This window comes from Oncorhynchus gorbuscha, linkage group LG25, assembly GCF_021184085.1.
Source record: "Oncorhynchus gorbuscha isolate QuinsamMale2020 ecotype Even-year linkage group LG25, OgorEven_v1.0, whole genome shotgun sequence".
Lineage (NCBI taxonomy): Eukaryota > Metazoa > Chordata > Actinopteri > Salmoniformes > Salmonidae > Oncorhynchus > Oncorhynchus gorbuscha.
In genome coordinates, this window is record NC_060197.1 from 25,474,679 (window position 1) to 25,495,089 (window position 20,411).

The 20,411-nt window shown below is 44.1% G+C and overlaps 2 protein-coding genes across 6 annotated transcripts in view; both read left to right on the top strand.

Annotated features, from left to right (window-relative positions):
- The window catches only part of LOC124014529 (phosphofurin acidic cluster sorting protein 1-like), a 51,464-nt gene extending 45,076 nt beyond the window's left edge, over positions 1-6,388 (top strand). For both annotated transcript variants that reach the window (XM_046329634.1, XM_046329633.1), the window contains exons 22-24: positions 152-390; positions 629-748; positions 1,661-6,388. In XM_046329634.1, the coding sequence (XP_046185590.1) occupies positions 152-390; positions 629-748; positions 1,661-1,779 (478 nt within the window). In that variant the 3' untranslated portion in view covers positions 1,780-6,388. The remainder of the gene's footprint in view (positions 1-151; positions 391-628; positions 749-1,660) is intronic.
- A 300-nt stretch (positions 6,389-6,688) lies between these two features.
- On the top strand, positions 6,689-20,295 carry LOC124013703 (kinesin light chain 2-like). 4 transcript variants are annotated; one of them, XM_046328136.1, is made up of 15 exons: positions 6,689-7,160; positions 11,691-11,939; positions 12,732-12,854; positions 13,156-13,339; positions 13,717-13,933; positions 14,158-14,347; positions 14,481-14,654; positions 15,146-15,245; positions 15,926-15,975; positions 16,915-16,982; positions 18,299-18,407; positions 18,641-18,787; positions 18,980-19,104; positions 19,279-19,336; positions 19,534-20,295. In XM_046328136.1, the coding sequence occupies exons 2-15, from the start codon at positions 11,718-11,720 to the stop codon at positions 19,615-19,617; spliced, it is 1,851 nt and encodes a 616-aa protein (XP_046184092.1). In that variant the 5' UTR covers positions 6,689-7,160; positions 11,691-11,717; the 3' UTR covers positions 19,618-20,295. The 4 variants fall into 4 exon arrangements, with proteins under 4 accessions (XP_046184092.1, XP_046184096.1, XP_046184093.1 ...); XM_046328140.1 differs by lacking the exon at positions 6,689-7,160 and adding an exon at positions 7,271-7,292; XM_046328137.1 differs by lacking the exon at positions 6,689-7,160 and adding an exon at positions 7,335-7,464.
- Positions 20,296-20,411: the final 116 nt, after the last annotated feature.

Genomic DNA, 20,411 nt, shown 5'->3' on the forward strand with positions numbered 1-20,411 from the left:
TCCATAACCTCTCTGTCGCTGAATACCTCCTCCCTACACCTCCCAAATGAACAAATCCTTTTTATACTTTGTTAGCACAGAACCTCCATAACTTTCTCTTTCCTGTATTGTATCCTAACCTGTCCTCGTGGCCCTCCTCTTCCTGTCCCAGGAGCCCCAGTATGTCCCAAGGTGTGGACGCCATTGGGTTGCAGGTGGACTACTGGCTGGCGTCGCTGGCGGAGAAACGCCGAGAGGGCGAACGGCGCGACACAGGCTGTAAGAACACCCTGAAGAGTGCCTTCAGATCCCTGCAGGTCAGCAGGCTACCAGGAGGGGGCAGCAGTGAGACACAGGCCCAGGTCAGCACCATGGCCATGACCGTGGTCACCAAGGAGAAGAACAAGAAGGGTAAAGAGTTTTAGAATAACACTTTTCTATGGCACAATCAAAGTAATTCAGTGTTTTAAAAAAACAAGCACAGTTTTTAATGCTGAATGATCAGTGGAGTAGATGCATTCCATCTAGTTGGTGTTCTTCAGTCATTCTTCCTACAGTATGTGATGTGACTGTTATAGTCTTCCTGGTTATATAGTTCTAGAAATCTTATTGCATTTATAATGAAGGTTGACTTTCTCTGTGTCTGTAGTTCCCACCATATTCCTGGGTAAGAAGCCGAAGGAGAAGGATGTCGACTCTAAGAGCCAGGTCATTGAGGGTATCAGCAGACTCATCTGTTCTGCCAAGCAGCATCAAACCATCCTGAAAGGTACAGGAACATGAGACGAGGAAGGAGGGAGGGAGGGAGGGCGGGCGGGGAAGAGGTATGACCAGTGAAATTGGAGAGAAGGCTCTGAGAAGAGGGAGGGAGGGGGAGAGAGAGAGGTGAAATTATAGTGCTTCTCTAGATGCACAATCTTTAGAAAGAGTCGACCCATCAGTAAAGATGAGGTGTAAGAGAAGGCAGGGGAAGAGGAAATGATTTATTGGGGATGTTGGAGCAAAGAGAAAATGAAGGAAGGGTTGTGTTAACGGACCTCTAAGACTGTGCCCGAAATAGCACCCTATTCCTAACACTGGGCCAATAGGGCTCTGGTCAAAAATGGTGCACTACTGTATATAGGGAATAGTGAGCCATTTGAAACGCAGCCTAAAGGTGCCCGCATACTAGGTTCAAACGTCTGTGCCCCTTGAAAAATTAGATAAAAACTGCAATTTTACTGTTTGTCCCTCTTGAGATGCCGTATAAACATTGTAGCCTGTATGCACTTCCTCAAAGTAGTCAGAATTATTCAAAGATAAATCAAGAAATCTGGAATTAATTTTGACATTTTTCCTGAGGGAAGTCTTTGTCTCACAATTTTACATCTAACGAAGATGTTTGGTGCAGTATTTCTCAAGTGAAAAAATATGCATGAAAAGTCGTCGTCTCTCGTTGAATGACTACAAACACTTAATTGAAGAATCCTGTCCATAGTTCCCAATCACAGACAAAGGGGCGTAGACTTGTGCTACCGAACTACAACTTGCCTCAAGAAAAAAAATGTAATATCCACAAATGTTCTGAAATGCAACTGTAGCAACTGTTTCTACTGGGAAGCGTGCGACAGGCTTAAGTGTTCCCTGTCTGAACAATAGTCATACTTAACCGGTATCTGTGTGTCTCCTGTGTGTGTCTCAGTGTCCATAGATGGAGTGGAGTGGAATGACGTCAAGTTCTTCCAGCTGGCTGCCCAGTGGCCCACCCATGTCAAGTATCTCCCTGTTGGACTGTTTGGTTACAACAAACCCCCTTCCTAGGGTCCACCCTGTACCCCTCGCCCAATCCCGTCCCACCTACGCACACAGACCCCTGCCTCTCGGAACGCCGTGGCGACTAATATCGGTCAATTATGATGAAGGGTTGAGGGGCCGAATGTATTTGCTATGTTTTGTCTTATTTCTCTATAGTAGGGAGGGAGAGATGGGTCGGATACGGGGTGCAACGCTACTAGTCACTTTAATGAATTGAAATGCCCCTCTCTGTCTAGCGTGTGTGTATGAGGGGCCCACAGCACAAGATAACGGACTGCCGTTCAACTAATCCTAACGATGAGATGCACCCGCATGAATAACTCCCATGACGAGCCCTGACCCTTGACCCCTGACATCTGACCCTTTAACCCTTAACCTTTAAAACCCTGACCGGGTAGTTCTCTTATCACCTTGAACCTGCCCGGTGTCATCAAAGGCCAACCGGCATGCTGTACTACTACACCACCACGTGCCAGGACATGTTATAACAGTAATGCCACGGTTATTATGGGGTATGGAGGGGAACTTGGGATCCAAACATACTGTACATGTGCATGAAATGGAATGAACAACAGACACCTACAGTAGCAATGCTTTTTCTGCTCCCTAATTACATGAAAATGCTTTTTTTTCTCTCACCAATGATGTACAGTAAGTTGACATGTTATGCATACGAAGAGCAGAAAATATAAGAGAAGGCTCTAGTTTTTTTGTAACGACATTTGAACTCCCTGTGGACAGCGAGGGCGCCGACCTAAGAGCTCACTGTTTGCCCCAACTTTACTGAGAAGAGGCAACATTTCTGCTGTCTGTAAGGCTTGTCCCTTTATCAACCTCCGTTGTTGTTGTCAGCGTTGCTCTCTTGATCCACCCTCCACTGTATAGTCCTCCTTCCGCTTGTGGACGTACAGTATATCACCTGTGTGGGGCTGTTGCATGCTGGGATTTGTAGGCTGAGGCTCGTGCTGAGGTTAAATTGGGGGACATCATCTTCATTTTTTTGCGACGCACTTCTAGTAACTATAGTAGCATCTTTCTCCAAAGCACAATGTCGCACGCTACTAGTGACTTTTTATCCCTGTCTTTATCTGTCAAGGATTGCAAAATTCCGGTAACTTTCCCCAAATTACCAAGTTTTCCAGAAATCCTAGTTGGAAGGTTTCTGGAATTAGGAGGGAATAAGTAGTAAATCCGGAATCTCCCGACCTGGATTTCTGGAGAACATGCATTTTCCAGCCCTGCCTGTGATAGACGGGCAGCGTTCACGCCACTGAAATGGTGGTGTGTTGTGTCTAGGGTGTTGTGAGGTGGCCAGTGTCCAGTGACAGGTGTGTTATTATGTGATGTGGTAAAATGAAAAACAATATTGAAATATCTATGAAACCAATTTTTATAAGTAACCCACGCGACACAGTATGATTGTTTTGTGTGTGGCCACGTGTTTGTGTCGAGATGTGGTCAATATCGCTTTATGAGTTCTGTAGGCTGCCGGTATCAGCGGCCAGACGTTTGCCTTGTAGACTGACACAAAGATAGGTGACACCAAATTACCTTTTTAAGAGCTACTAACAGCTCTGGTGCTTTTTAAGAAAAACTGCAGACAAATCATTTGTATCCAAAGAATTTGACTTAAATAATTGATTTTCAATTTAGTAGCAAAGTCTATGGTCTAATAATGTACCTGCAAAGTACATTCAAATTAGTATATTTTGAATGAAATGGCAATGTGTTGTAAGCAAAACACTAGTTCTCTTGCTGTCTAAAATGAAAGCTAACGAGTGTTGAGTAGCTTAGCCTTGTGTCACCTACAAAGTAACCTTCCCCATCTGTGCGGCGTGAAGAATTTTGACAAATATCAAGTATTACAATGCCAATGTCTCGATTTCTGCTGTTATTATGATTTTCGGGGTAACTTAGAGGTAGGTTTTTCAGCTTAGGTGTAACCGTGTTTAAAATTGTGACGTCAACACCTTGTGTAATTCAAATCTGGCCCTGTTGTCTTTTTGGGGGGGGGGGCTAGTACAAAGTAAGGTTTTTGCACCAAGGGCTTCAAACTGATTGAGAGCATAAGTACACAGCTATGCATGTTCCACAAATCAGTCTGAATGATAGTATGTACAGATCTCAGACAACACTGATGTATTTCCAGAAATCATTAGAGGTATCATCTGAACTTAATTTGAATGTGCAGATAATATTCATCGTTAGTTTCTATTATCTCTTCTCGGTCTTGTCGACAAAAGCTTTATCGTTTAGTAAACATACATTTTGGAGGTTTTAACACCATTTTTACCAGTCCAGAATAGGGTTGCAAAGGGAGGATATATTACTGGAAACTTTGTAAGTTTGCCAGTAAACTACCACCATTTTTGTAACTTTCAAGGATTTTATGTAATTTATCACGTCTATTGGCCATTTTGGGTACTTCAGATTAACACAGATGTCTTTCATTATCTGTGGCCTAATCACCTATATGAAATAAAATATAATATAATCAAATAAGATTTAAAATTTTAAAAAATGCAATGACAAAGCTGTAAAACGTATTAATAACGTATTAATAATAACTTAGTGAATACCATTGGTGATTAATATGAGGGTTTCAGCATGACATGTCAACCATAACATTTTTTTACACACTTATTTATTTTACTATATCAATATGCCTTTGTTGTAAACGTCATGGCAGTTGTGAAAAAAGTCAATAGTTGGAAGAGTTGCAGAGTTAATTAAGAATAATGCCATTGTTGATTAGATGCTTTTAAAAATTAATTTGGCTATTTTCTCTTGATCAGAGGGTGTATCCACTAGGAACTAATGGATATTATGGACACAGATATGACAAGTGAATACTATACATGATTTTATTTTTTAATTTTTTACATTTACTCAAGTTTAAATGACAAGTTACCGTCGAATGCTATAGATTCCGGCAACTTTTGTAAATTACTGGTAGCTTTACCCTAGTCCATAACCACCTGTTATTTCACTAGAACATTTTTGTTTTATTATAGAAGAAAACACACCATAATAATCTCTCTCAACTCCATAGTCAGTTGACCTTGTAACCTCTGTGAGCTTGAATACTTTGTGCAACTTCCCTGTGAGTATCAAAGAGAGATACAGCAAAGGCAGTGGTCCTCTTGAAAGCAGACCATTTAAACCCTGCTTCTCATAGCAAGTGTCACTGCCCACCAGTCAAGGGCTAGACCCAGACCAATGCCTTCATGTGGACTTGGACTCTTAATGCATATTTTAACGGAGACTGTATCCTACTGTATGAATGTTATGTACAACAGGGTTTTCTCTATGGGAGAGACGTTTTTGCTTGAGGATAGTGAACCCTACCTGTAGCTACGCTACTCCCTAACCACAGATCTAGGATCAGATTACAATGACCCCCTCCCCCCCTAGTTCTAACCATAACCATTAGGGGGATTAAAAGATATCGGACCCCGTGTCAGTGGTTAGGGGAGACTTCTACCGTCTCTGAGCAGAACAAAGAGGTCCAATTTCTCTATGCCTTGCAGCGTGTTATTAGCGTAATAAGGAGTGTAAGATAGAATCATCTATTTGAACTCCCGTCTCTTCATAGGGGGATCATAAGCATTCACTGAATGGGACAAAGAAATCACTGCCAAGATCTCAAATGTTACATGGATATAACACCAAGCTGAAGCGGGGGTGATGTAGATATAGGTGTTAAATGTTTTTGGTGATAAAACTTTGTTTCAAAGTAATCATTTTAATGTTGGAAACATTCTTTTTTTTCCGCTATACATTCCAATGTTTACTCCTCTCTCTCCTCTCCCCCTGTTTCCAGTTCAGTCCCTTCTGTCAGCTGTTGTACCATTAACATTGTTGTTGTTTTTCCTACCTTCTCGAGGCCTATTTGTCCTGTGTGGCTGTCTCTCAAACTTGTACCCGTGTCTCTACCTGTATTGACCTGTAGTTACTCTTATGTCCATGACTAACGTATAGGGACAGCGTTTTTTGCTGACCATGTGACCCGACCAGGAACAATCCTGGGCCTTAGTTATAGTCTTTTGAGTACAGGGCTCAGACTGTCTCCCGAAACGGGTCATATGGTCCTGAAACACTTCTGTCCTGGAGGGGAAGAACAGTATGATCTATTAATATGAATAAATCAATTTAGCGGATCAATACTGTCCTTCCTCTCTGCTATCATCACAATGTGTTTCAGAACAAATGGAGTGAGAGATCTAGAACAAACCGTAAGTTTTCTAGAGTCTCTGGCAGGATTCCACAAGCTTTGCTTCTAATAAAGCCCATTTCGAAAGGATCCCTGCTTGTAAAGTAGCACCATATCACAGAAGAGAATCTGTTTTTGCATAACACTGCTTAGACTACACTTATGCTTGGTTGTAGTTTGAGGGGAGGATTCTAACGCTTGTGCATTTGGAGAGTAATTTTGCACATGCCATTGTTTCTTCAGCAGCTTTTTTTGCCTTTTGTCTATAAACAGTAATAATGCTTGTACATATCACAACAGTACTTCTGTATTGTATCTTGTCCTTGTTTTTTTATTTGAAATGTTTTGTAGTACTTTTTCATTATTATGTTGTCAATTAAACTGATGTGGGATGGAAAAGTGGAACTGTTTGTTTTTTATTTATTTTGTAAATACTCCTGAGTTGTGTGTGCGTTCTGGTGCTTTTTCAGTTATTCATTTGAATGGAAGCTAGGAATTAATGTAGCTTACTAAAGTTAAAATTAAGTTAATTTAGGCTTCTCTAGACGAGTTATTATAATACACAGGTCTACATTAGAATGAAAAAAAAACGTATTGTAAATGCTTATGGTGATTAGCCACAGGAAATATCCACAAGCCTACAAATAAACGTTAATTGCGCATCACCCTTTATTTTGATCTCTCCCATGTAACGGGTAGCGGTGAAGTCGTATCGCCCGGACTGTGCTTGAGGATTGTGGGAGAATTCGAACAGCAGCCATTTTCGGGTCGCGACTGTCATTCTTCGAACACGCTTCTCAGACTGAGAACGCAGCGGGTCCCGCACTCTCCCAAAACAACTTCCCGAGGAAAGATCGGACGATGTCGATTCACTTTGCGAACAGCCTTCCTGTATTTTGATCCCAACTCCAGATGAAACCAACCGTCGCAAGACAAGATAACATTTTGACTAGGCTAATTCGTGCCCGGATCGAATTCATTAGCTAATCAGCAATGCTAACATAATTGGTAACAATGTATTACTTGGAACTCGCAAGCTTTTAGACGCCAGCGACAATCGGATTTAAGCAAAGTGGTGTTCCGTGGGCTATTTATTTATTTTTACAGCTAGTTCAGAAGGTTGAATAACGCGTCACCCGGATCTTACCCGTGGGGCAACAGCAGGGGAGAGCAGGTAAATAACGTTGTTTATCGTGATGTACAGGCTATTACTTTCCTCACATCGACCTGGTACATTTGACAGTTTCTGGTTTTGGAGATTCATGGTGATCTAGCCCACCGTAGGCATAGTTATTTTTTTAGTGTGGTAAGTGTAGGGTTATATTATCCCTAGCCTTGATGTTATTGATGTGGACGAGCGTAGCTAGATAGATAGTCCCCTGACGACAAGTGATGGAAGCCGAGCATCACAACAGTAGGTCGAGGTAGCCAGGAGCAGCGCACTTGTCTTTGGGGAAAATAGAACCGTTTCGAAGAAGGTAACGTTTGGCCGACACGGTCTTTTGAGTGCATTTTATTATTATTATTATTATTATTTTTTACGCGTTGAGTTATATTGGAATATATTTTTGAGTCCAACAAAGAGCGAGAAACTAGTGAATCGTGGGCTACGCCAACGGATCAATGTCTTGCTAGGCTGGTGAAATGTCTCTACCGATGTTGCCAATCGAGCTCGACTTGGTTCTTTACAATAAGCGACGGCTCGTCAAAGACAATGTAAGTGCCGAGGAAATGGTTATTCTTAGTCACATAGAGACAGATTTAGGCCTCACGACCGCATCCGTGCAGAAAGACCTTGCAGCAGCATATTTCTGGCTGGGCCTCGCTCAAACCTGCCAATGTTTACAATAATGTTGTAGTGCTTTGTAGGACATGATCCTACGTGTGAGCGTGACAGTTATACATACTACAGTATATACGATATATCTTACAATACATTTAGTCTGAGAGACGTATTGTACTATATTTGTGTGTAACGCTCTCTATCCGTCACCTTCATTGATTCTCCCCCATTTCTTGTCATTCTGTGAGGGGGTGGAGAATCCTGGAGTGTGTCGGCCCATATTTTACTACATAACACTAATTGACAGTTTAATGGATCGATGATAACACCTGCACATTGCCAAACGTCCCGTACAGCTCGTGAGAGATTTGTTAGCTGTGCCTGCGGAAACAAGGATGATAGATTACGGGATCGCTCATATTGCTGCATTGCGGTCAATGGATGGGATGGGGTGGGCGGAGTGGTGTTGGTGGGGGAACAGAACAGGTGCTCGTCCAAAACGGAGCAGCGCAGTGGACAAGTTGCAGAGTAGCGCATTTCTGATCACTCCACCTGCAACGACCAGCTTGTTTACATTAGTAATGATTCTACTTCGTCAGTTCTCTTCTCTCGGGAGATAGAACAACTGATTTAAGGCAGTGCCACTCAAAATATGTATAGAGTAGGTTTGGAACCGAAACGCGTACAGTTCCTTACTTAATTGTCTCATGATCAAAAGATTAGAGTCCAATTGGAGTAGAAACAGGGTCCAGAGAAATGAACTGTGCCTTGGTTGGTTTTTGGTAACATACTGAACAGTTGTGTGAACAACATTTCTTGATTTGGCATAATTTATTTGGAGGGAATTTGTTTTCCTTTATGCTCAGCCTTGCATATATGTCATAATTGTAATAATCTCATCAGACATGAATTCTTGCTGTGTCTTGTAGTTTCTCTATATACTGTATACAGTACCTGCGGAAACTATTCAGGCCCCTTGACTTTTTCCACATTTTGTTAGGTTACAGCTTTATTTTCAAATGGATTAAATCTCCCCCACAATCAATCTACACACTACCCCATAATGACATGGCAAAAACAGATTTTTTAATGAATGAAGCATTTAATTTAATTGATGAAGTACCTTTGGCAGGGATTACAGCCTCGAGTCTTCTTTGGTATGACTCTAGAAGCTATTCACACTGATATTTGAGGACTTTCTCCCATTTTTTTCTGCAAATCCTCAAGCTCTGTCAGGTTGGATGGGGAGTGTTGCTGCACAGCTATTTTCAGGTCTCTCCAGCGATGTTCAATCGGGTTCAGGTCCATGCTCTGGCTGGGCCACTCAAGGACATTCAGAGACTTGTTCCAAAGCCACTCCTGTGTTGTGTTTTGGCTGTGCGCTTAGGGTCGTTGTCTTGTTGGAAGGTGAACCTTCGCCCCCAGTGTCGGGTCCTGAGCTCTCTGGAGCTGGATTTCACTAAGGGCATCTCTGTACTTTGATCTGTTCATCGTTGCCTCGAACCTGACCAGTCTACCAGTCCCTGCCGCTGAAAAACATTGCCACAGCATGATGCTGCCACAACCATTTTTGAACGTAAGGATTGTGCCAGGTTTCCTCCTTGTTTGTCACGGTCTGAGAGTATTTTTAGGTGTCTTTTGCCAAGCGGGCTGTCATGTTCCTTTTACTGTGGAGTGGCTTCTGTCTGGCCACTCTACCTTAAAGGCCTGATTGGTGGAGTGCTGCTGAGATAGTTGTCCTTCTGGAAGGTTCTCCCATCTCCACAGAGGAACCCCGATGGTCACTCGAGCTCTGTCAGTGACCATCAGGTTCTTGGTTACCTCCCTGACCAAGGCCCTTCTCCTCCGATTGCTCAGTTTGCCCGGCGGGCCAACTCTAGGAAGTGTCTTGGTGGTTCCAATCTTCTTCCATTTAAGAATGATGGAGGCCACTGTGTTCTTGGGAACCTTCAATGCTTTTTTTGGTACTTTTCCCCAGATCTGTGCCTTGACACATTCCTGTCTCGGAGCTCTACAGACAATTCCTTCGACCTCATGGCTTAGTTTTTACTCAGACATGCACTGTCAACTGTGGGATCTTATGTAGACAGGTGTATGCCTTTCCAAATCATGTCCAATCAATTGAATTTACCACAGGTGAACTCCAATCAAGTTGTAAAAACATCTCAATGGAAACAGGATGCATCAGTCAAAAGTTTGGACACCAACTTACCCCCCCCCCCCCAATAAAAAAAAAAAAGATTTTCTAATTTGTAGAATAATAGTAAAGACATCAAAACTATGAAATAAATAACACATTGAACTGTAGTAACCCAACAGGTGTTAAACAAATCAAAATATATTTGAGATTCTTCAAAGTAGACAATCTTTGCCTTGATGACAGCTTTGCACACGCTTGGCATTCTCTCAACCAGCTTCATGAGGTCGTCATCTGGAATGCATTTCAATTAACAGGTGTGCCTTGTTAAAAGTACATTTGTGAAATTTCTTTCCTTAATACTTTTGATCCAATTTGTTTTTGTAGTGACAAGGTATGGTTGGTATACAGAACATAGCCCTATTTGGTAAAAGACCAAGTCCATATTATGGCAAGAACAGCTCAAATAAGCAAAGAGAAACAACAGTCCGTCATTACTTTGACTGACCTTCATGTCTTAATCTGGAAAATTTCAAGAATTTTGAAAGTAAAAACCATCAAGTTCTATAATGAAACTGGCTCTTGTGAGGACCGCCATAGGAAAGGAAGACCCAGAGTTTCCTTTGCTGCAGAGGATAAGTTCATTAGAGTTACCAGCCTCAGAAATTGCAGCCCAAATAAATGGTTCAGAGTTCAAGTAACAGACACATCTCAACATCAATTGTTTAGAGGAGACTGTGTGAATCAGGCCTTCATGGTCGAATTAGTGAAGAAACCACTTCTAAAGGACACCAATAAGAAGACACTTGTTTGGGCCAAGCAACACGAGCAATGGACATTAGACCGACGGAAATCTGTCCTTTGGTCTGATGAGTCCAAATTAGAGGTTGTTGGTTCCAACCACAGTGTCTTTGTGAGATGCAGAGTAGGTGAGCAGATTATCTTTGCATGTGTGGTTCCCACTGAAGCATGGAGGTGTGATGATGTGGGGGTGCTTTGTTGGTGACACTTTAAAATTCAAGGCACACTTTACCAACATGGCTACCACAGAAATTTGCAGCAACACCATCCCATCTGGTATGCACTTAGTGGGACTCTCATTTGTTTTACAACAGGACAATGACCCAACACAACTTCAGGCTGTGTAAAGGCTATTTGACCAAGAAGGAGAGTGATGGAGTGCTACATCGGATGACTTGGCCTCCACAATCACCCAATGTCAACCCAATTGGGATGAGTTGGACAGCAGAGTGAAGGAAAAGCAGCCAACTAGTGGTCGGAATGTGTGATCTCCTTCAAGACTGTTGGAAAAGCATTCCAGGTGAAGCTAGTTGAGAGAATCCCAAGCGTGTGCAAAGCTGTCAAAGGCAAAGGGTGGCTACTTTGAATAATCTCAAATATAAAATATATTTTGATTTGTTTAACACTTTTTGGTTACTGCATGATTCCATATGTGTTGTTTCATAGCTTTGATGTCTTCACTATTCTTTTACAATGTGGAAAACCCATGAATGAGTCGGTTTGTCCAAACTTGGACTGGTACTGTATGTAAATAGGGTATTTCTGTTTAATAAATTAGCAAACATTTCTTAACCTGTTTTTGCTTTGTCATTATGGGGTATTGTGTGTGAATTGCTTAAGTTTTTTTGGTATAATACATTTTAAAATAAGGCTGTAACGTAACTCTTCCTCAAACTAGCTTCAATTCCAAGCTCTCTGTACAAGACTAGGAGTATGGTAACATGAGACCAGTCCCTATTTAACCTCTCTCCCCCTTCCTACAGTGTGTGTGAACCCGGGTGATCTCCACCATGGTGTACCCACGCAGCGAGGAGGCCCTGGAGCGCCTGACCCAGGATGAGATAGTGCTCAACACCAAAGCTGTGATGCAGGGCCTGGAGACCCTCCGCGGGGAGCATGCCCAGCTCCTCACCTCCCTGCTGGACTGCACACAGCCACCTGCTGCCCAGGAGAAGTCAGGCCTGCTGCGTAAGAGCCTTGAGGCCATCGAACTGGGCCTGGGAGAGGCACAGGTAGGAACAAGATGAGGGATGTGGAGGGAAGAGGGTGAGGGCTAGCGAGGCAGAAGAGAAGTGGAAGACGAAAGAGGGAAGGCACAGGGGAATGAGAGAGACAGGCGGTGGGTGAGCGGAAGAGGCTCAGCCTTGAGAGGTAAGGGAGGATAATGAAATGATGGGAGAGTAGAGGTGAATGGAGAGGGGGAGGATGCTGGTGCTCGATGTGGGTTATTGCTAGTTCATACGCTGTGACTAAGACTTGAAGGAGAGGATGAATTTAGATGCATGCATCATAGAGCGTGAGGAGGGTGATTCATCAAGAGGATATGAGAGTTGTTCCTGTAGGAAGGCAGCGGTGGGAATCTGGGTTGGGTACAGATGGTCTGATATAACATGAACGGCATAAAAGAAGGTCCCTAAAGACAACTCCCCACCCTCTTTTGAATAGACCAGACTATAATAGAAGGATATTCTCCTCCAAGAAGGAAATTCTTTGCACTTGTTTTGGAGCCGGTGACAACAGTCACGCACACCGTACAAATCCCAGGTAAACATTCTACAATGCTCCTCACTTCTTCCTAGCCTGGTAGTCCCCGCTAACGTACAATGTGGTCTGGCCCCCAAGCTAGCCGCTTCCCCTTTTTTGTTTTAGTTTCATTCCTGCAGCGTTACTTGTTTTATTTGAACCACCTCATCTCTCTCTCGTTTCCCTCTCTCGTTTCCCTCTCTCGTTTCCTTCTCTTGCCATGTTGTCATTGAAAATAAGAGCTGGTTCTAACCCCCCCCCCCCCCACCCCCCTTGTCCAGGTGATCATTGCCCTGTCGGGCCACCTGAGTGCGGTGGAGTCTGAGAAGCAGAAGCTAAGAGCCCAGGTCAGACGACTGTGTCAGGAGAACCAGTGGTTACGAGACGAACTGGCAGGAACACAGGTAGACATACTACAGCCAAATCCACCTTACGTGTATGTACAGCGTAGGACACGGCATCATTCACTCCGATATCAAAGTCTTTGTTTTCAGACCTCGGTGGTGAAATGTTCTGGGGATGTGGGATGAGTCCACATCCCAACGTACACAACCGACTGTGTGGAGTGTGGACTCACCTCAACGTTACCTTTGAGGGCGGTCAACATCTGGCTAACATTTTAGGGATTTTGGAGTATACGATCACTTTGATCCTTTCCGAAGCGAGACGTTTCCAAAGTGTCCCCTTCCACTCCCCCCCCTCCAGAGCAAGCTGCAGTGTAGTGAGCAGAGTGTTGCCCAGCTGGAGGAGGAGAAGAAACACCTGGAGTTCATGAACAAGATCAAGAAGTTTGACGACGACGTGTCTCCGTCTGAGGAGAAGGCTGCGGGCGAGACGTCCAAAGACAGCCTCGACGACCTGTTCCCCAACGACGACGACCAGGGACAAGGTAGGGCGCTTGATTGGCCCGAGGAGAATCCCATTGCGGGGACAGGGTAGACATGGGGTTAGATGGTAATGTTGAAGACGATGGGTGTTAGATATGGTTGGGGATACAGAAGGCTTATGACTTATGATACTTGATTTATTGATTTGGCATTTTGGTTCCTGACACTGCCACCTCTTAAAACGTGAAATAAATGACATATCGTCATCTCAGATATTCCTTTGCGAAATAAGCATCGTCTCTTAACATGCCAGTTGTACCTCAGCGCGAGCACGCCATTCTGTACCAAGAATGAAAGCCCTTTTTTGATTTGGAACCCCTGTTCTGTCCCAACAAAGTATTCAAGAGTGAATCACTTTTAACCCCCTCCGCATCCCCAGCCCAGCCCAGCGGAGAGGCTGCGGCCCAGCAGGGTGGCTACGAGATCCCGGCCCGCCTGAGGACTCTTCATAACCTGGTGATCCAGTACGCCTCCCAGGGGAGGTACGAGGTAGCCGTGCCCCTCTGCAAACAGGCCTTGGAGGACCTGGAGAAGACCTCCGGACACGACCACCCCGATGTGGCCACCATGCTCAACATCCTGGCCCTCGTCTACAGGTGAGAGGGGAAGGGAGAAATGAGAGTGAGTGAGGGAGATGGATGGAGTGCGGGACCGGTGGGATATGCTCGTGGAAGATGGACGGCTGGATGTGCTCATAGAAAAAGATGATTGGGTGCGGAGAGGATGTGTGGATAGCCGGGTAGAAGAATGAATTGAGACTTACTGCTTAATTACGGTGCTTCTGCAAATCTTCTTACCTGGAATTATATTTGTGTTCCAGGGACCAGAACAAGTATAAAGAGGCAGCCCACCTGCTGAACGATGCCCTGGCCATCAGAGAGAAGACTCTGGGGAAGGACCACCCTGCGGTGGCTGCCACTCTCAACAACCTGGCCGTGCTCTACGGGAAGAGGGGCAAGTACAAGGAGGCTGAGCCCCTCTGCAAGAGAGCCCTGGAGATCAGAGAGAAGGTACACAAAATAACACTAATGATTTTAATTGCATTTATGACTCAACATGTGTAGTGACCAGAGAGAACTCTCATCTCCTTTCATTGTAGCTAAAGTAAGTCTTGATGTGCGTCTCTGTGCCTGTGGTGTTCAGGTCCTGGGCAAGTACCACCCTGATGTGGCCAAGCAGCTGAACAACCTGGCCCTGCTGTGTCAGAACCAGGGAAAGTACGAGGAGGTGGAGTATTACTACAGGCGAGCCCTGGAGATCTACCAGTCCAAACTAGGAGCTGATGACCCCAACGTAGCCAAGACCAAGAACAACCTGGTGAGGGGAGGAATATTGAGGGGGAGGAATATTGAGGGGAGGAATATTGAGGGGGAGGAATATGGAGGGGGGGGGAGGAATATGGAGGGAAGGGGGAGGAATATGGAGGGGAAGGGGGAGGAATATGGAGGGGGAAGCAGGGAGAAAGAGAGGTGAAGCGGGAGGGAGAGAGCATATTCTGGAATACCTCAGATGATCATTTAGCCAAATTTTTACATTACATTTACATTTAAGTCATTTAGCAGACGCTCTTATCCAGAGCGACTTACAAATTGGTGCATTCACCTTATGACATCCAGTGGAACAGTCACTTTACTTTACAGTGCATCTGTATAGGGCAGTACAAAGTAATGCATTCTAATCTTTAAAAAATACCCTGTTACCCTGTTTTGGGAAATGTAAAACAGTTTTGTTATTGATGCACATGCTTTTATGTGTTGATGTGAAATGTTTGTCATTAAACCTGTGTACATTTCATCGTATCTCTTTAGGCTACATGCTACCTCAAACAGGGGAAGTTCAAGGATGCTGAGTCTCTGTACAAAGAGATCCTGACCCGAGCACACGAGAAGGAGTTTGGCTCAGTCAACAGTGAGTCTCCTACAATCACATTGAAGGGACTAGGCCTGCGTCCCAAAATGGCACCCTATTCCCTGTAGTGCACTTCTATTGACCAGAGCCCTTTGGGAATAAGGTGCCATTTGGGACACTGCCTGGTTCTACATTTACCACCACGCTAGACCTAACGACTCTATGAAGTCTTCATTCTGGCCACGACTTCCTAGTGAACCCTGTGGTTATTGGCTGGCCGTGCGCGGCCGTGTCCTGACCGGTCGGATCAGGGCTAATCTGTCGTGCGTGGAGCGGCTTAATTCACCACTGTGTCCAGATCACTGCCCGTAAGCCAATCAAACACGGACATACTCAGGACAGCACAGTAGAGGGCGGCTTTGGCGTTGTTTAGCTAGCATGGCACAGACCAGCATAACCCACTTTGTACCCCCCTACACAAGTTAAGTGTGTTGATTTTACGGTTTAATTCGTGAAATGAGCACACACTGACGGGTAAATGCATGGAGAGGTTAAATCCTCTGAGTTACATGCCATAAATCAACCCATTTTGATTTTAAATTCAAAACCCAATCTTTTTCCAGTGAGGGGAGCACCTACATTCTTACACGTTTTGGTCCACGCAAAACAAGGTGTATGAATGTACACATAACACAGTGACACTGATAACCCCCCCCCCTATACCTTCTGTTCTCTTTCAGATGACAACAAACCTATCTGGATGCATGCGGAGGAGAGAGAGGAGAGCAAGGTACTTTACAGTATGGACCTGTTGTATGTTGTGCTGAACCACGGTCCTGTTACTGGATGACACTGTCCGGGCTATTAACTCTGATGGATAGGCGGACCTGATAGAACTGAGAGGGAGAGCGTTAATATGATAACGGAGGCTTTGTAATAAGGTCTGTGATTTGTCTCTGCTGCTGCTGCTTATAGTCCAGTGGCTAAGCCTAATGTTTGACGGCAACTGTGGACTTTGTGGTAAAGGCACTAAATTACACACACAGCTAGGATGAGTCCTTAGTGTTTTTAGCTATAGTGGCATCGCATTTTGTGTTGTTTTGTCGTCACAAAGGCATTTGGTTAAAATGGGTTTACCTGTCTCCTTTGCTGGACATAATGCATTACTATGGGATTTTACCTAGAGAGATGTGTGCATTGGAGGTTTGGTGTCACGTTTCTTGAAATTGACATAGTATGTTATATCATTGTGTCATTGTAAGCAGCCCGACTTCAGGGAAAACGTTACTTTTTGTTTTTAAATACCCGCAGTCAACTTTTGCAACTTTTTTTTTTTTTTTACATTCTGAGGCTTCTAATTCCCCAGAACAGTTGAGACAGTCATGTGTTTGTTTGTAAATAGCACAACGGGTGAAAGCTGGAGCACGTGAGTTCAGCTGTGTATTGACAGGGGTCGCTTTTTATATTTAAAGTCGGGTGTTTTTTTGTTGTTGTCGTTGGGTTAAATAGAGTGATCGGGGATGTGCAACTATAGTTTTCCATCACAGAAAATACATTAGTGCAACACATTCGGCAGAAAATAGCTTCATTTTCATGATCAGAAGTGGAACACTATTTGGCTGGTGGCCGCAAGTGAATGAGTTTTTAACATTCAATGTCATTCAAATGTCCACAATTTCTTCCCTTAGTCGCTGGACTATAACTGCCTGCCTCTCTCTCTCTCGCTCAGGCGAAGAGGAAGGATGCTGTGCCCTATGGAGAATATGGGAGCTGGTACAAGGCCTGCAAAGTTGACAGGTAACAGTTAGTATTTGAAATTAATTTTAATGTGAGAAATACAACTCGGTGTTCTAAATTATATTAATGTTGTGCTTTAATCATGTATGGAAGTCCAGAAAGGACATATGAGTAAAATAAATAAAAATCCCTCATGTCTCGATCACAACTTTATCTCATGATCACGACACGATAAAAGTTGCTTTTTCGAGATCAGGAGATAATCAAAAGTACAGTGCTTCATTCATTTGTTCCCATGCACAATAACCACCTCAAGGAGCCCAGTGGCTGCACTCGTGGGGGATTTAAGCCGCGAACAATGCCTGACAGGCAGCCTATTCTCCCAGGCAGCGTGCCACCCCAAGACCACAGACAATCTCATGCAAGGAGCAACGCAGCCAACTTGTCTAGTCTTGTTAGCATGCATAACTGATACGTGTATAATTATAAGGGACATATTTACATTTACAATGGGTGAGCTCCATTCCTGACAGGCTGATCAGATTCAATTTCAGCTTTAGAGGCTGATAAGACAGGATGCTGCCTTTTTTTATTCTGTTTTATAGGTAAGGCTCCTTGTAGACAGCCAACAAGGCAGCATCCTGAGACTGCTATTGAATCTGATCAGCCTGCCAGGAATAGAGCACACCCACTCTTGATCATATACATATTGCACTGACTGTTAATATGCCTGTCAGAAATGGGGCCCACCCACCCACTCTGTAAATGTAAATATTATCCAGAAAACATCAAGTGTCCATTACAATTATACACATGCCAGGTATGCAAGCTAACAACCAGCATAGATAACAAGCTAGCAAGACTAACTAGCTAGCTCGATCAAGACTAGCCAAGTTATCTGCATTGTTGCTTGCATGCGATTGGCTGTGGTCTTGGGGGGGGTGGCACAGCCTGGGAGACGAAGCTGCCTGTCAGGCATCGTTCAGGGCTTAAATGCACCACGAGGGCTTAGCTCAAAGTAAGGGACATTTAGCTTCCTAACTTTCTTAAACTGATAATGAGCTCCAAACACAAATACAAAGCTTGATGTTAGCATGAAATGTACCATCCCTTGTAGCGATCAATGAAATGTATGTGCTGATCCACCATGGGCTCTGCTGTCTCAGCCCATACTGTCAATCTGTCATCAATACATCCACTCCTATTTAGAGTTTCTTTCGGGATCTCGATGTATCAACTTTTGTGATGTCGTGATCATGAGATCAATAAGTTGTGATCTCGACGTAATGAGGGAATACCTTTTTTTATTCGTACGGTATGTCCTCTCTGGACTTCCGTAAATGACATGATATTGGCATGTGCTTAATTCCTGTTAGCCCAACGGTCAATACCACCCTGAAGAGCTTGGGGGCGCTGTACCGCAGACAGGGTAAACTAGAGGCAGCTGAGACACTGGAGGAGTGTGCTACCAAGACACGCAAGCAGGTACTGCACGATCACTGACACACGCAGGTACTATACAATCAGTCAAAAAATCAATTGCTACACAATCATTAAAAAAGCAGGTACAGGCACTCGGATACACTGGCAGTGCAATTACCCACGGTTGTGGTCTCGAGCCTTAAAGCTCTGAATGCATTCTGTTTTAACCCAGCGGACATTTAGAATGAATCATCTCTCTCACTCTATCCCTCTTTCGTCCCCTCCTCCTCTCGCAGGGTATAGATGCCATCAACCAGAGTAAGGTGGTGGAGCTCCTGAAGGATGGGGCCCCTGGAGGGGGGGAGCGACGTCAGAACCGGGAGGGTTTTAGTGGTCCCCAGCGGGGGGACTGTGAGGGAGATGATGGAGCAGAGTGGAACGGGGTACGAAACCTCTGTCTTTTGGGGGGGGGGGGCAAATAGCTCAAATAAAAAAAATCTGGTGTGATGTTTGTCCAATACATTGATAGAAGACATGAGAAAAGGTTTTGGAAAAATAATCAAATACCTCAAATGACTATTGATTCATGTTTTAAGGCCTATCCTTGACGGGGTGTGTTTGTCTTGTTTTCTCAGGAGGGTAACGGTTCATTGCGTCGGAGCGGCTCCTTCGGAAAGATCCGCGACGCCCTGCGCAGGAGCAGTGAGATGCTGGTGAAGAAACTACAAGGCAGCGGCCCCCAGGATCCCTGCAACCCAGGGTGAGCCGTCACTGCTCATACCATGCATGAATTAGTGTTTCCCCCCAGGGTTTTTTCTATGGTGGGGAGCCGACAATGCACCGTAGTTCGTCAAACTGATAATAACAATAAAGCAACATCCAAGCAATGACATTTTTATTTTTATTGAAGCCTAAAAGATTGTGTGATCCTTAGGATGACGAGAGCGAGCTCTCTCAACTTCCTCAACAAGAGTGCAGAAGACCCCTCACAGGTACCAGCAGCACACTGTTAACCCCCCTCCCTATCACATATAGTTATTAATTAACCTGTTAGTTATGAGCCAAGGACTGCTGTGACAGACAGAGAACAAACAAGTCCTGGGTTATACATTGAGATGAAAGGATTGGACTTGGACAGTTTCAGATTTACTCTTGGAATATCCCTGCTAAACTCCCTCCCTCTCTCCAGGATGCCAACACGGGCCTTTCGGAATGCAGAGGACTGAGCGCCAGCAACGTGGACTTGTCAAGACGCAGCTCCCTGATTGGTTAAACAGACAGGAGGCGGGACCAGGAGGAGGAAGGGCCAATGAGAAGAAACTGCTGGCTGTCCGATGCGATCAAAACACACTTCAGGTCCCAACACTCGCATTCAAGACATTTTCGGGAAGAAAAATGATCGAGAAAAACACGACTTGACATGGCTTTTTTGTGACAAATCTCTGTGTCGGTCTGCTTCACTGTATACTTCGCTGGCATCAAACAGTAGAGAAAATGTATATTTAACACGGCATGCTGCATACTAGAACATGGAATGTCTGCACTACTTATGGTGACTGAGGCATAGCATCATAACAGAATAGCGAGTAATTATTATTGCAACTTGACAAATGTCTATCATAACTGCCTGGTACTTCTGGTGCAGACGCTCGGCCATAGAAATCGGAATAGAACTAGTTTATCTGTCTTCGAGAAGCATCACACTCATTGATTATTAGTGGCATGAATACTGCAAATGCTAGCAACCTGTTCAATAGATATCACAGTGCTAGAGCGGTATAAATCATATAGGTTTTTAAGACGAGTTACAGGAGGTATGAACTACAGCTGTTAGAAGATTCAGCAAGGACAAAGACTGTACACAATATTTTGGCGATGATGAAAATAATCTGAGTGCGTCTGTATTTTAACATCAAATGGGAGCAAAACAGCGCTGACCAGTTCAAGCTCACTATTTTGCCTTCTGAATTTTTGTTCTGTATATACTGGTTTAAGTTATTTAATATTTCTTTCTTTGTATATAGCACAAACAGTTTTTGTTTAGAGCATAGGAGGACCTTTATTGGG

Excerpts from the sequence above, each read along its gene's own strand:
- LOC124013703 (XM_046328136.1), top strand. The coding sequence starts at position 11,718 with ATGGTGTACCCACGCAGCGAGGAGGCCCTGGAGCGCCTGACCCAGGAT. Across the intron at positions 14,655-15,145 it reads CCAAGACCAAGAACAACCTG|GCTACATGCTACCTCAAACA; the intron begins GTGAGGGGAGGA and ends GTATCTCTTTAG. Across the intron at positions 19,105-19,278 it reads CAGGATCCCTGCAACCCAGG|GATGACGAGAGCGAGCTCTC; the intron begins GTGAGCCGTCAC and ends TGTGATCCTTAG.